The sequence below is a fragment of the Physeter macrocephalus genome, chromosome 18, assembly GCF_002837175.3.
Source record: "Physeter macrocephalus isolate SW-GA chromosome 18, ASM283717v5, whole genome shotgun sequence".
NCBI lineage: Eukaryota > Metazoa > Chordata > Mammalia > Artiodactyla > Physeteridae > Physeter > Physeter macrocephalus.
This window is the reverse complement of record NC_041231.1, coordinates 100830548-100843564: the sequence shown is the minus strand read 5'-3', so window position 1 is coordinate 100843564 and position 13017 is coordinate 100830548. Positions and strand designations below refer to the sequence as shown.

Sequence of the window (13017 nt, the reverse complement as noted above, 5' to 3'; positions counted from 1 at the left end):
ATTAGAATTATCATTGCTTCCATAATTCCAAAGTAGAAAAATGATAAATTACCATCTTTTCTGCCATTTCCAAAATGGTAGAGTAGAACCTTGGCCAAATAAGAACCGTAACCGACAGTCCGCAGACATCTATGTAATTGCTATAAAAACCCCAAACAAAACAAACCTCTGAGGCCACACAATGAACTATTAAATAGGTTGGGCAAATATAAAACACTCTAAACACTTATTTCTGGAGGCATTTTTTTAAAAAGCTTCTTATTGTACTTAGTATCTATAAATTTGTATATCAAATACTTGACACTTTGGCAAATAGTTTATTCAATACTTTGTAAAGTCCTACCCGTATATCAGCACTGTGGGCAATGATGCTAAGAAAATGCATTTCATTTCTAGGAAAGAAAGAAAACAGAAGGTGAGTTTTGCTCTTCAGAGTACCCACTATTACATATTTCTTCCAGAACTCAGCAGAAGTAGACATCAGTAGACATTTCCCGGGGTCAGGGGACTTGCACAGGCTCTGTGGAGCGATGCTGTGGGACTTCACACCAGACTCCTATCGGTGGCCTCCGTACTTGGCCACCCAGTCTGTCCTCCCGTGCACGGAGGAGACTGGCTGTGCGCGGTTCACAATATTTAGATTCTTGGCTGTAGGATTATAAGTAGGTCCTGAAAACTGCCCCCGACCAGTTTTTGTGTTCCAGGGATATTCTGAAAGAAAGCAGAATCAGAAATTAGAATTTTATTCAGATGATTATTAACTTCAAAATAAAGCAGTTCATTTTATGGGGGAAAAATCTGAATTTATCTTTTTTAAAAAAAAATTATTTTTGGCTGTGCTGGGTCTTCGTTGCCGTGCGCAGGCTTTTCTCTAGTTGCGGCGAGCGGGGGCTACTCTTCGTTGCGGTGCGCGGGCTTCTCACTGCGGTGGCTTCTCTTGTTGTGGAGCACGGGCTCTAGGCGTACGGGCTTCAGCAGTGGTGGCACATGGGCTCAGTAGCTGTGGCTCGTGGGCTCTAGAGCGCAGGCTCAGCGGTTGTGGCACGCGGGCTTAGTTGCTCTGCGGCATGTGGGATCTTCCCAGACCAGGGCTCGAACCCGTGTCCCCTGCGTTGGCAGGCGGATTCTTAACCACTGCGCCACCAGGGAAGTCCGAAAATCTGAATTTGTCTTTAAAAGATTAATTCAGTGGTCTCTAAGGTTTTTTAAAAAAATACATATATAAGCCAAAAATTCTATTGTAGTAGTATGCTGACAGCAGTTAGCGTTTTCAGCAGCTTAAGAGCCATAATTTCTGGTTTATAGTTCTGACACTGCTACTGTTTCTTATTTGGGCTCACTGAAGTGCCCATCATATTTCGATAGGCAGTACCAGCTTGGATGACCAAGAACAACTCGTTGGTTTAAGTTCAATGGGCAGAACCCACAGTGTCAGTGACTGTTTAATATCACACTGTGGTCACATCTAAATAATATCTGAACACAGTATCACTACAGCAAGTGTATTCAGAATTGTGAATCCGGTAAAGCTCTGGCTTCATGGAGCCACACAGATGGGGTCACATAGCAGGTTTCTCTTTAAACATGAAAATGTGGTTTTTGGAGTCAAGAAACTTCATGTTTTATTGGGAAATCGATGGATGATAACGGAATCCCTTTGAAAAGTGAGCCATTCTTAGGATCCCAAACCTTTTCATCACAAGGTTTGTTTTATTCATACATGTATTTGGCTGATGAAAATTTTGTGAAAATTTTAATGTGTTAGACATTTGTTACCTGAACAATTTATACGCTCAGATTGCTTGAACGTGTCAAAGGACAAAGCGGTCAATCATTTCAGAGAAAACTTTAATATCCTCAGTCCCTCCTTCACCCCTTCCTCGCTTCAAACTGGGAGCTATAGGTTATCAGAGCTGTTCTCGCTGCTGTCCCATCTTCCTGTTTGGGATTTAAACATCTTTTCACACTATGTGGTAGCTGTCATTCTTGGAGTATACTCTGTAGGAGTCAACTCTGAAATGACTCTCTAACCATTCTGTACACCTAACACTAGCTATACTATATTTATTTGCATGGTTTTCCCAGTGTTTTCTTCTATTTTTACTGTAGAATTGGAAGTACAGGAGGAACTTACGGGAGCACGTGGGTCCTGATGTGTTGCTATAACCTCAGCTGAAAGGGAACAAAGCCTTAACGTGAGGAGCTGCCCTGGCGACAGTCACCCCAACTGCTCTGTGGTTCAGTTGGGACAAGGAGGCCAAGAGTTCTTCCTTGGTTTGACAGGTCATTTCATCCCGCTCTTACTGGTTTAAAGTTCTCAAAGCCAATAAAAAGCTCCTTAACAAAGACAGGAACAGTGTCTAGAAGGGCCAGTTAAGTGCACCATATTTTCTAGGAATAGCCCTTTAGTCATAACCCACTGGAATATAGACCAGCATCAGTCTGACAGATTAGTGCACTCACATCAAAATGGTACCATGGGCAGAGGAGAGCACATGGGAGGGGAGGGCAGGGCAGGAGGGAGGAGACAGTAAGTCCCTGTCTGTGACTGAGAGAAAGGGGAAGGGAAAACCCGTTCTTAAGCTAACAGTGGGCGAGAAGTGAGGCGTCTAGGGAGTAACATCCAGAGAAGCTTTTTTCCCAGATGATGACATAGTCTAAGTCGAGTCCTAAACGCGTTTGAAGGAAACTGTGTCCAGGCCAACGTTTGTAAAGCTTTCTTTGAAAAGGGAATCATTTTGCCAGCGAGGCGGTAGTGTTGACATTTAGGATTCCCTTCTGAGAAATAACGGAGTTTTAGGACTCCAGCACCCTTGGTGAAGAACTTAGTAGCTGACAAAGGAGCCCCGGTCTCGTGTGGGGCAAGGAAATGCTTTGTTCAGCAGCTGGCTGTGCCCACACCTCACCACTCCCCAGAACGGAGCTGGCAGCCCTCTAACACTTGCTGTGCATTTATTTTAAAACCTGCATGTGTCCTATCAAGGGCATTTAACTTCTTATAGGAATTGTTTGCTGAAGGAAAAGGTGTTTGCCTCTAGTTAAGAATGTAATCCATGCCACTGCTGTATAACTTTTAGCAAGATAGAAAACTTCTGTAACATGGAGATAATGATGGTACCTTCTGTCTTAGAGCCACTGGGAGAGAGTTCAGTGAGTTAATGCACGTAAAGCACGTAGGACAGAGGGCGGCTGTGTCTGAAAGAAGTCACTCCTCTCAGTCCTTGTTACTGTCAGAGCAGGGGACAAGGAGGTGTGAGGGGGTTTGGGTTGAGAGATGACATCGGGAGGGAGGAAGAAATTAATGTGATTTTTCTTCTCCAGACTTGAGGATGAGGAAGGAGAGCAGAGAGGGAGGCTGAGAGAAGGGGAAATAGTCGAGTAAATACGGTAGTGACCTGGTTTTATTCTCTTGTGGGAAACTGTCACACCAGCGGGAGGGCTGGAAGACACATCTCTTACAGAACAGTGTTTTCCTAAGGATTTGCATTGACCACTTGAGAATGATTAATATTTACTTCTTTTTTTTTTTAACCTTTCCTCCTATCACGATCTGTAGGAAAATCTGATAAGCTGAGTAAAATGAAGAGATGAAAAGTTATGAGAAAGCATTTCACTTAAAAAAATGAAAACAGGAACATGCATGCTAATCTGACAGAATAATTAATATATGAAGGCCTCCAATCCCTTATAAAAATATGTTCAGAAATGCCCACTTTCAGTTTCTAAGAGCAGGTACTCAAAATAATTTGAGACGTTGTGATTTTCTGCCTTCATATTAAAAATTGCTACCAAGCCATGGCTAATGACTCATGATAAGGCTGCCCTAAAGTATTTGAGGTTTTATAAAAATTATTGCTGTATATAAAATGTTTATTTATATATTTTGTTTCAGCAGAGAGATAATGAAGCAGTTCTTTTCGCAGATAAGGTAACTGAGTACCGCTTAAGCAGTTCTGCCATGGTAAGAAATAAAAAATTCCGCAAGTCCAGTGCTTTTTACAATTTTAGCTCCAAGAGCGTGAACTTTAAAGACTGGCAACTCTGATCTGGAGCTCTGTAATATAAGATCCTGGCTGGGACAGACTGGAGGGAGACTTTTGAAGTCAACTTTTAAATTAAACTGTAACTAGATCTCTTATCAAACTTGTAATTTTCTGCCTCAGTATTTATTTTAGGTGCTTTAAGAAGGGTATCTATTTCAGACTGAAATAATTTAGAGAACGTTCATGGTCGGATCTGGTCAACTCAAGTACAGAATCCTCACCTCAGTTTCAAGAGCGTCCCCCCGAATGTGGCTGTCACACGCCACGCCACTGCAGAGCAGGTGACCTAATTAGTCATAGCGTCGGAGGGTGGGGAATAAAACTTCACCACCTAATATATTACAGAGCAAAAGCCAGTCAAAGTTCTGCCGCAGTCTGGTTCCAAACCCTAAGATGGCACTGCAGAAGGGCCACCCGTTAACTGATACATAACAGAGTCTCAGCATCTGTTGCACTTTCCCCTCCGTGCCAGGTAACCAGGCGGGAAGCTCTGAAAAGTGCATCCTGGCACATCTCCTCGTGTAGCATAGCACGCTCCTCGGAATTAGACAATTTCTATCCCGGCTCCACTGTTTACAAGCTGTGTGACCCTAGGTAAAATTATTCAATGTCAGTTTCCTCATCTGTAAAAGATCTACCTCATCAGGTCATTGGGAGGAGTCAGTGGCACAATCTGTGTGTCTGACCGAGAAAAACCACTGAATCAGAGGTAGCTCCTCTTATTAGACTCTCAAACCACATCTTTGGGAGAAAAATGGGACATTTTGCCAAAAACAGTTAGAACTTTAGTTAATAGCTGAGACTAATTTAAAAGTCTTCACTCAGGAAAGGTGACTATAAACTTTACAGAGCTCCTTTCTGATCAGAATTCTCAAAAACTGTATCTGAAGTTGTTCTTACCTGAAGCTGTCGCACCGAGTGGTGCTAAGTGTATCCTCTGGCCAGCTGACCCCACTTCTTTTTTGACAAAGGAAGGAATGTATCCTGACTGATTGTAAGTAGCATAACTTCCAAGATTTCCTAGTGACGTATCATAAAGTTTCAGAGTCAGAAGGTTAATATTTTAAAGCACCGGAGAGTAGCTTGGATTACAACCACTACTAGTTCTAATTTCTGTTTTGGGGGCATCGTCTGTATTTCGTGCGCGGCGCTACGGTTTCACAGATGTTCCCATTCAGTCCATGTAACAGCCCTCTTAGATGCATGTTCCTCCTATCCACGCCTGACTTGGCTAACTTCTCACAGTTAGTTAAGTGACCAAATTAGAATGTGAGCCCAAGGTGTCCCCCTGAGTGTCCCCAGGTTTTTATGGCTCCACTTCTTAACCTGAAAGTATATTTGCCGCCAGGAAGCCCCCATCCCTGCGGCGCTCTCTGAGCGCTTCTTCGTCTTGTAAAATCACCCTGATAAGTGCACCTGTTCTCATAGGGGCTGCTGTAGGGATTGAGTGAGATGAATGCAAAGCACTTAGCATAGGCTCTGCTGTCCAACACATGTCAGCTGTCACCGTCCTCATCGCTATTAGTGAATGATCAATCTGGGGGGAAATGTAAAGGCAGGAGACCAGTCAGGAGGGCACTGCTGTAGCTGAAATGAGAGAGAAAGTACGGGAGTCTGAACTTAGACGGTCACGGAGGGAGGGAGGAGGGAACTAGCAGGTGTACGGGGTGGGAGGGGTGGGAAAGAGAGTAACATAAACCCCGAAGTCTGTAGCGTAGGTGACTGAGAACAGGATACGGGGCAAGAATCAGCTGTGGGGTAAAGACCTGGCGCCCATGGGAGATTCAAGTCACAGAGGTCCAGCAGGCCTGGAGATCTGGAATGATCGGGGCATGGCGGTGGTGGCGCCGTGGGCTTGGGGGAGCCAGCTCACAGGGACTGTGGGGTGTGCAAAGACCCAGAACAGAACAGAACCCAGGGAACAGAGCACTAAGGGGGAGAAAAGAAAAGGACCCTGCTGGGGAGAGAGTGGAGAGGTAGACGGTAGGAATAGGGTCTGGAAGCTCCAGAGAAGACAGCGTGTGACGAGGAAGGAGTAGCAAATAAGGCAGAGGTCTGGCGGGGTTGGCACCGCCCTGGGATTTGGCTGCTAGCAGCACAGGCCGCGGCAGGAGCTGTTTCAGCGGCCCGAGGCAAGCTGAGGACAGACTGCAGCGAGCTGAGGGGTAAAGTGGAAATCAGAGGGAAAATGAATGTAACTTCTCTTTTAAGGAGCCTGGCTACAGCAGAAAAGGGACAGGTTTGTCAGTGAGAAGGTGACTCAGGGCTCTGACCGCCTTGGTGGTTTCAAAGAACCGTTCATCTGGCAGCTACGACTGAAGCTTATTTTCACATGGTGTCATCTGACCACAAGGCTGGGCTCTGCCTTCCTGTGTCCCTGACGTCTGTCACGGTGCTGTGCATAGCAGGTGCTCAATAAGTGTTTGCTCCTGAACCAACAAATGTCAAACGGCAATATTATTTATCAGACCCTAAAGGATGTTACACAGTAAACACGCTATCAGTTTATACGATTTTTAACACCGCTGAATTTTGCGTAGGCATTGCTGCCTCATTTGTCCTTTGTTTTCGCCTTGAGGTACTCGTTCTAATTCACGAATCAGCCCTTTACTTCAAAAGACTTTTTGAAAGGGAAGTTCAAGGCAGTAATCCCATTCAGTAGCAGCCTGAGAACATATCTCCCGGGACATCCCTGGCGGTCCAGTGGTTAAGACTCTGCACTTCCAATGCAGGGGGCGCGGGTTCGATCCCTGGTCGGGGAACTAAGATCCCACGTGCCACGTGGCATGGCCAAAATAAAAAAGGTCTCTCCCACCCTCATCCCCATCATCAGAGCAAACACTTATTACATGCTTATTGTGTGACACATTCAGTAGCAGCCTGAGAACATATCCCCCGGGACATCCCTGGCGGTCCAGTGGTTAAGACTCTGCACTTCCAATGCAGGGGGCGCGGGTTCGATCCCTGGTCGGGGAACTAAGATCCCACGTGCCACGTGGCATGGCCAAAATAAAAAAGGTCTCTCCCACCCTCATCCCCATCATCAGAGCAAACACTTATTACATGCTTATTGTGTGACAAAAATCCTAGGGATGGTCGTATAATAATGCCTCGGTCAGTATTATTTCCTCTGTCTTACAGGCGGGGAAACTGACTTAGAGGACCCAAGTAACTTGTCCAAGATCACAAGGCTAGTGAGTGACTGAACAGGGACACGTCAGGCTCTAAAACCCATGCACGGATCGGTTACAGGATGCTTCTTCCTGTTGGAGGAAGAAGTTGCTAAGGGAAAATGCATAGAAAATTAAGTCTTCTTAAATTATTTTGGCTTTTCATTTGAAGTACCTTGTGAGCTGCAAATTTTTAGGTTGGAGCCAATAGTTAGCACTGTTTAAACCACTGACAACAAAATTCTAGGAAATCCATCATCTCTATGAACTCGGTTAACTTTTTCTTTTAAGTGATGGTTCATGCTCAGAAAGGGGTCTCAGAACTTGAAAAAGAAATTTCCAGGGATATTGATTATAAAATTAGAAAATATTCTTTTAATTATTTTTAGTAGATTTGCTTGATTTCTTTAACTTGTCATAATTAATTTAAGAAGACAAGCATAGAGCTTTCTGAGAGCTAATTACTCTAAGAATTCCAACTACCGACGAAAGAGGTTCTTGATGGTGTGGATGCTTCTGTCTCTCCTAGTCCTGATGTGACCCCCTAAAAGCAGGTGACCTTGGCCTTTGTAGTGGCCTTTTATGACAAGATTTGGGGTAGATGTGGAGAAGAAAATTGGATAGGAGATTCAAAGAACAAACTGTACTCATCTACAAGGCCCAGAAATTACCTTGTGAGTCCTGTAATTTTTCAGGAAAACTTTCATTGCATGATAGTTTTTCAATTGGTTTAATTATGCTTTCTTCTAAAGAGAAGGCAGATGGAAGGAAAGAATGAACAATAAGGAGAATGTTGTAGGAAAAGCAGGGAAAAAATGGATTCCATGATTAACGAAAAGATGCAGAAAGAAACCTTAAAATGTTTCTCGGTGCTGTCTCACCTTTCATTTGATGTCACTCGTATATTTCCCTGAGACTCAAAAGTTGTGCAGCTGTCATTTCACCTGATTGTATTTAACCACTTGGTTCAGTGAATATTATTTTTAAATAACTGAGAAAAAATGAGCAAATTGCAGTGCCACAGCACTATTAAATGGATAAAGTATCCAGAGCATTTGATGTCACATCAGAACAACCTCAGGAGACTCCTCAGTTGCTACACAGTGACCCTCAAACTCTTTTGATCCAATGCCACCTACGTATTTTTTAAGAAAGCACTCTCTACCTCTTCAGACACTTTAAGCTGATATCTAAAATGTGTCCTCATAAGTTTTATAATTCCAAAGGATTTAACTTCTGGCATACTGTAATTATAGACATTAAAAAATAAAACTATTACATCTCTCTTTTAAATATAATCAGTGGACTCTAAATACCATAGTGATTTTATGCTCACCAATACTGACTGAAGAAATACATGACCACATGGGACTTCCCTGGTGGTCCAGTGCTTAAGACTCTGCCCTCCTACTGCAGGGGGCACTGTTCGATCCCCGGTCCGGGAACTAAGATCGGACATGCCACGTGGTAAGGCCAAAATAAAAAAGAAATACATGACCACAGTCCTTTTTAACAGGTAGAAATTTCACATGAATCCCTTTTCTCTCTCAAATTTTGTTTTCATTCATAATGTCAACTCCCAAATTTTATCTGAATATAATTTTAAAGTCTTTAAATTGACCAGTCAAAAATGTGTATAGATTGAAACCTTTAAAAAACATTTCTTGTAACCAACCAAAAGTATATTAAAATACTTTTCTCTGGATTAAGTTAATTATAGTTAGAATGATTCATTGTATATAATTTATCAAAAAAGATGAATATTATAGAATTTGATTATTAAAAGTGAAAAGTCAGATTTTTTTTGGAAATTCATCTCTTAATGAGAAAGAGGGGACCTTTTTCAAGTGGTTCATGTATTCATCAATAAATATTACTTATTGCTAAAATCAGACAGGATTCAGCTTCTTTTTTTTTTTTTTTTTTTTAAAGATGGGAAGCAAGGAGAAATCTTGTAAATGCATAGTAGGGAATGAAAGGTGTTTTGTTACAGCCTTGTTACTATAGTCTTTGAACACTATTCAGAGTTATAGATCAAATATCACATAGTGATCTCATAAAAAATGATAAAAAAAATTTTCATTTTATATTGGAGTACAGTTGATTTACAGTGTTGTGTTATTTTCACAAATGATTTTTAATTATCTATTAGCTATAACTCAATTAGGTTCTCCTTCAGTTTTTTAAAAGCTAAGAACTGGAAACCACTTGACTTAAAAAGGATTTATTTGTTCCCCAGTCATCAGAGTTACTCACTTTCTCAACACTGACACCAATATATCAAACTGGCCCTTTGACTGGCACCCCACATATTTTTACACTTTGGGGAAAAAGGAAACATTTAAAAGTAAAAATCCGCAGAAGGAAAACAGTGTAAGTTCATACTTTAAATGTAGTCTTGCTTTACCTGCATTATTCCTTTTGAAAGCAAGTTCTGCCCCCATGGGTCCCAACGACTTAGGAAATAACTGGCTATTCCAGGTATATGGGTTCATATCCTTCCCACTGGCTATCAAGGACACGTTCTTGGGGTTTACACCTTAGAAGAACAAAACAGTCATTTCAAAGGTTAGAGTGCACTCATAAACTTGAAGGAAAAATATACATTCAAACTAAGACTAGAAAGAATGCAAGGGAATGGAAATAAATTTTGGCTACAGTGTAGCAAATACTTGCTTTTTTTTTTTTTTTTTTTTTTTGCGGTACTCCGGCCTCTCACTGTTGTGGCCTCTCCCGTTGCGGAGCACAGGCTCCGGACGCGCAGGCTCAGCGGCCACGGCTCACGGGCCCAGCCGCTCCGCGGCCTGTGGGATCTTCCCGGACCGGGGCACGAACCCGCGTCCCCTGCATCGGCAGGTGGACTCTCAACCACTGCGCCACCAGGGAAGCCCCCCAAATACTTGCTTTTTGATGGACCCTAACATGGTCCTCAGCCCTAAATACAACCACCTGCAGTCCTCACAGTGTGCTTTAGAAACGTTCAGTTATTTTCTGTAATCCAAGTATTTCTTGCTAAATGTCTCTAAAAATTTGAGGTGGCACAAAAATTTTCTTCCAAAAGACATTTCCATGTCGTACACTTATTTTGAGTGTATGCTCTGTGCCAGATCCTTGAGGAGCATTTGGGGTAGCTGGGGAAAACAGACATGCGGCCAAGAACCCAGGGGAGCTGAGAAGTTCGGAAGTGCATGTAAAGCTCCGTCTGTGAAGCTTATTTGCGTATCGGATATAGTAAAATATAAACAGCTAATTGTTTATGATTTTCTGAAATCTGTGAAATGTGGACTCGGCCTTGGACTTTGGTCCCAGTGGTCAAAGGGTGTTGTTTTAACCTAGTTTTAAGAGATTTGAGAACTTCCTGAACTTGCTTTCTTTTGACTGATAATTAAATTGCGTTCAGCTTAGCAGACGCCAGAGACATCACACTGTCTAAGCCTCTGGATCATACATGTAGGGTTCTCTTTAGTGTAGAAAACATCCTTACCAAGGACTACTATTAATGTAGAGAGAGGGTCAGTCCCTGGTTCAAGGGAGCTTTGACTTTTCCCAAAGTGAGCTCCTTGGCAAGGTTTCACATTTATGAGACATATAATAATAGTCCTCGTTTTAAAGCCAGAAACAAGCCTGGTTGTTCCGAACCAAGCCGCAAGGTTACCTGTCATCAGTTCTCTAAGGAAACCACTCCATCAGGTAGATCATTTCCCTTTATTATAGGATATTGCTCCTTATGGATTTTGGTTTCTAATAAAATACCTACAAATAGAACTATAATAGGCAATTCCCTGAGAATAAAGAAGATGCACTAGGTAGCAATTACTCAGGTTAAAAACATCTTCACACACATACACACACACACAAGATATTTACCCCCAAAGAAGGTGCAAGGTCAGGGGAGAAAACTACAAATCTCTTTAGGTGAATATTTTTTATAAATACAGTTCAACAAAGAATGGGCCCTGAATACTTAAATTATTTTAATACAATTAGCCTTGCGATATCCCTAGTCTTTTTTTTTTTCAGTAAATACATACTACATTATTGAAAATAATTGCTTTAACTCTGTCTGTTAAAAGATTTCAGTTTTCTTGGAAATGGACAAAATCTGGAATTTTAAAACATGCATTAGTTTACAAGCTTTTCTGGGGTACCTTCTATAACCAAACACCATTAAAGAGAAGCAAAAATTAGTATACTATCATCCCGTCCCCTCAAAGGATATTAAAAAGTCAGTCAGCACATATTTACTGAGCACCTACCACGTGCCAGGCAGTGTGTGAGGCACTGGAGAAAAAGTGGTGAACAAAGTAGACCAGTTTCTGCCCTTGTGGCTCTTATAATCTACTCTAGTGAGAAGGGAGACATGAACAGTTATAGATAATTAGGTGAGTAATTAGCAGTGTGCAAATTATGCAGAAGAATCTGGTGCTGAGGCTGCAAAAAACAGAAGCAACAAAGCCAGTCTTCTAAAAAGGTAATTTTAAGCTGGAATGTGAATCATGATAAGGCCTTGGTAGGAGTTGGGGAGGTGTGTTCCTGGGAGAGGCGTCAGCGTGGGCAGTGGACCTGGGAAGGGGAAGGAGTCCTCGGCAAGGATGCGGCGGGAACAGGGCGTGGCCCAGAGCGAGGCTGGAGAGGGGAGCAGGCAGCGGATCACAGGGGAGTTCGTGTGTCTCGCCAAGAAATTGAAAACGCAGTAGGCAAGCCTCTCACAATGGAATATTACTCAGCCATAAAAAGAAATGAAACTGAGTTATTTGTAGTGAGGTGGATGGACCTGGAGTCTGTCATACAGAGTGAAGTAAGTCAGAAAGAGAAAAACAAGTACCGTATGCTAACACATATATATGGAATCTAAGAAAAAAAAATGTCATGAAAGTGAGAGAGTGGCATGGACATATATACACTACCAAACTTAGGGTGGATAGCTAGTGGGAAGCAGCCGCATAGCACAGGGAGATCAGCTCGGTGCTTTGTGTCCACCTAGAGGGGTGGGATAGGGAGCGTGGGTGGGGGGGAGATGCAAGAGGGAAGAGATATGGGAACATGTGTATATGGATAACTGATTCACTATGTTGTAAAGCAGAAACTAACACACCATTGTAAAGCAATTATACTCCAATAAAGATGTTAAAAAAAAAACCAACAACGCAGTAGGAGAGGCACATATACAAATGACACGGGACGTTGGATACACTGGGTGGAAGGAAGGACCGTAAGTGATAACGGCACTCGAGAAGGAGCCACAGAACAGGGTTTCAAAAGTGCTGGGACCGGGAGTGAGACCAGAGGGCACCGCCGAGATCCTTAACACCTCCACTGTATACTCTATTTGCAACAACTACCTTGTGATAATTAAGTACCTAAGGCTTACGGGGGCGGGCGAGCTGATGGATGACTGCAGTCCCATCGTTAAATAACAGAAAACAGAATCTCAGAGTCGTGCTCCAGTACACAGCCGGTCAGTAGCAGGTCAATAACTGTGACTCTTGCGTCCCTCTCCCTGAAGGCCAGTGTCACAGATCTGCCAATCCTTGTAGTATAGTGTCAGGCTGCCCTGAAATTATATGGTACATTTCTAGAGCTCCCATGATCCTAAAAGTTGATGCTTAGTAAGACCTTAATACTTGGCTTTATGGTAAAAAAAAAAGGAAGGCCCCCCAAAGATAATACTCTTTGTTATTCCTGAGGATATTCGATGAATGAACTACAGACCATAAATAAGTGTCAAGGATCACTTCTTCTGTGCATTTCTGTCCTCTGCAGTTGCTGGATCACGATAGGTGCTCAATAAATGTTTGTCCAAG

At 42.6% G+C, this 13017-nt stretch overlaps 1 protein-coding gene across 3 annotated transcripts in view; it reads right to left on the bottom strand.

The window, feature by feature from the left end:
• Positions 1-297: 297 nt before the first annotated feature.
• The window catches only part of MAK (male germ cell associated kinase), a 48896-nt gene continuing 36176 nt past the window's right edge, over positions 298-13017 (bottom strand). Inside the window, exons 11-14 of one of the 3 annotated variants that reach the window (XM_007100198.3) lie at positions 9621-9752; positions 7885-7959; positions 4944-5063; positions 378-711 (exon numbers count right to left, since the gene is read on the bottom strand). In XM_007100198.3, coding sequence (XP_007100260.1) covers positions 557-711; positions 4944-5063; positions 7885-7959; positions 9621-9752 — 482 coding nt within the window. In that variant the 3' untranslated portion in view covers positions 378-556. Of the gene's footprint in view, positions 712-4943; positions 5064-7884; positions 7960-9620; positions 9753-13017 lie in introns of all 3 variants that reach the window. The other 2 variants (XM_007100199.2, XM_007100200.3) reach the window with 2 other exon arrangements.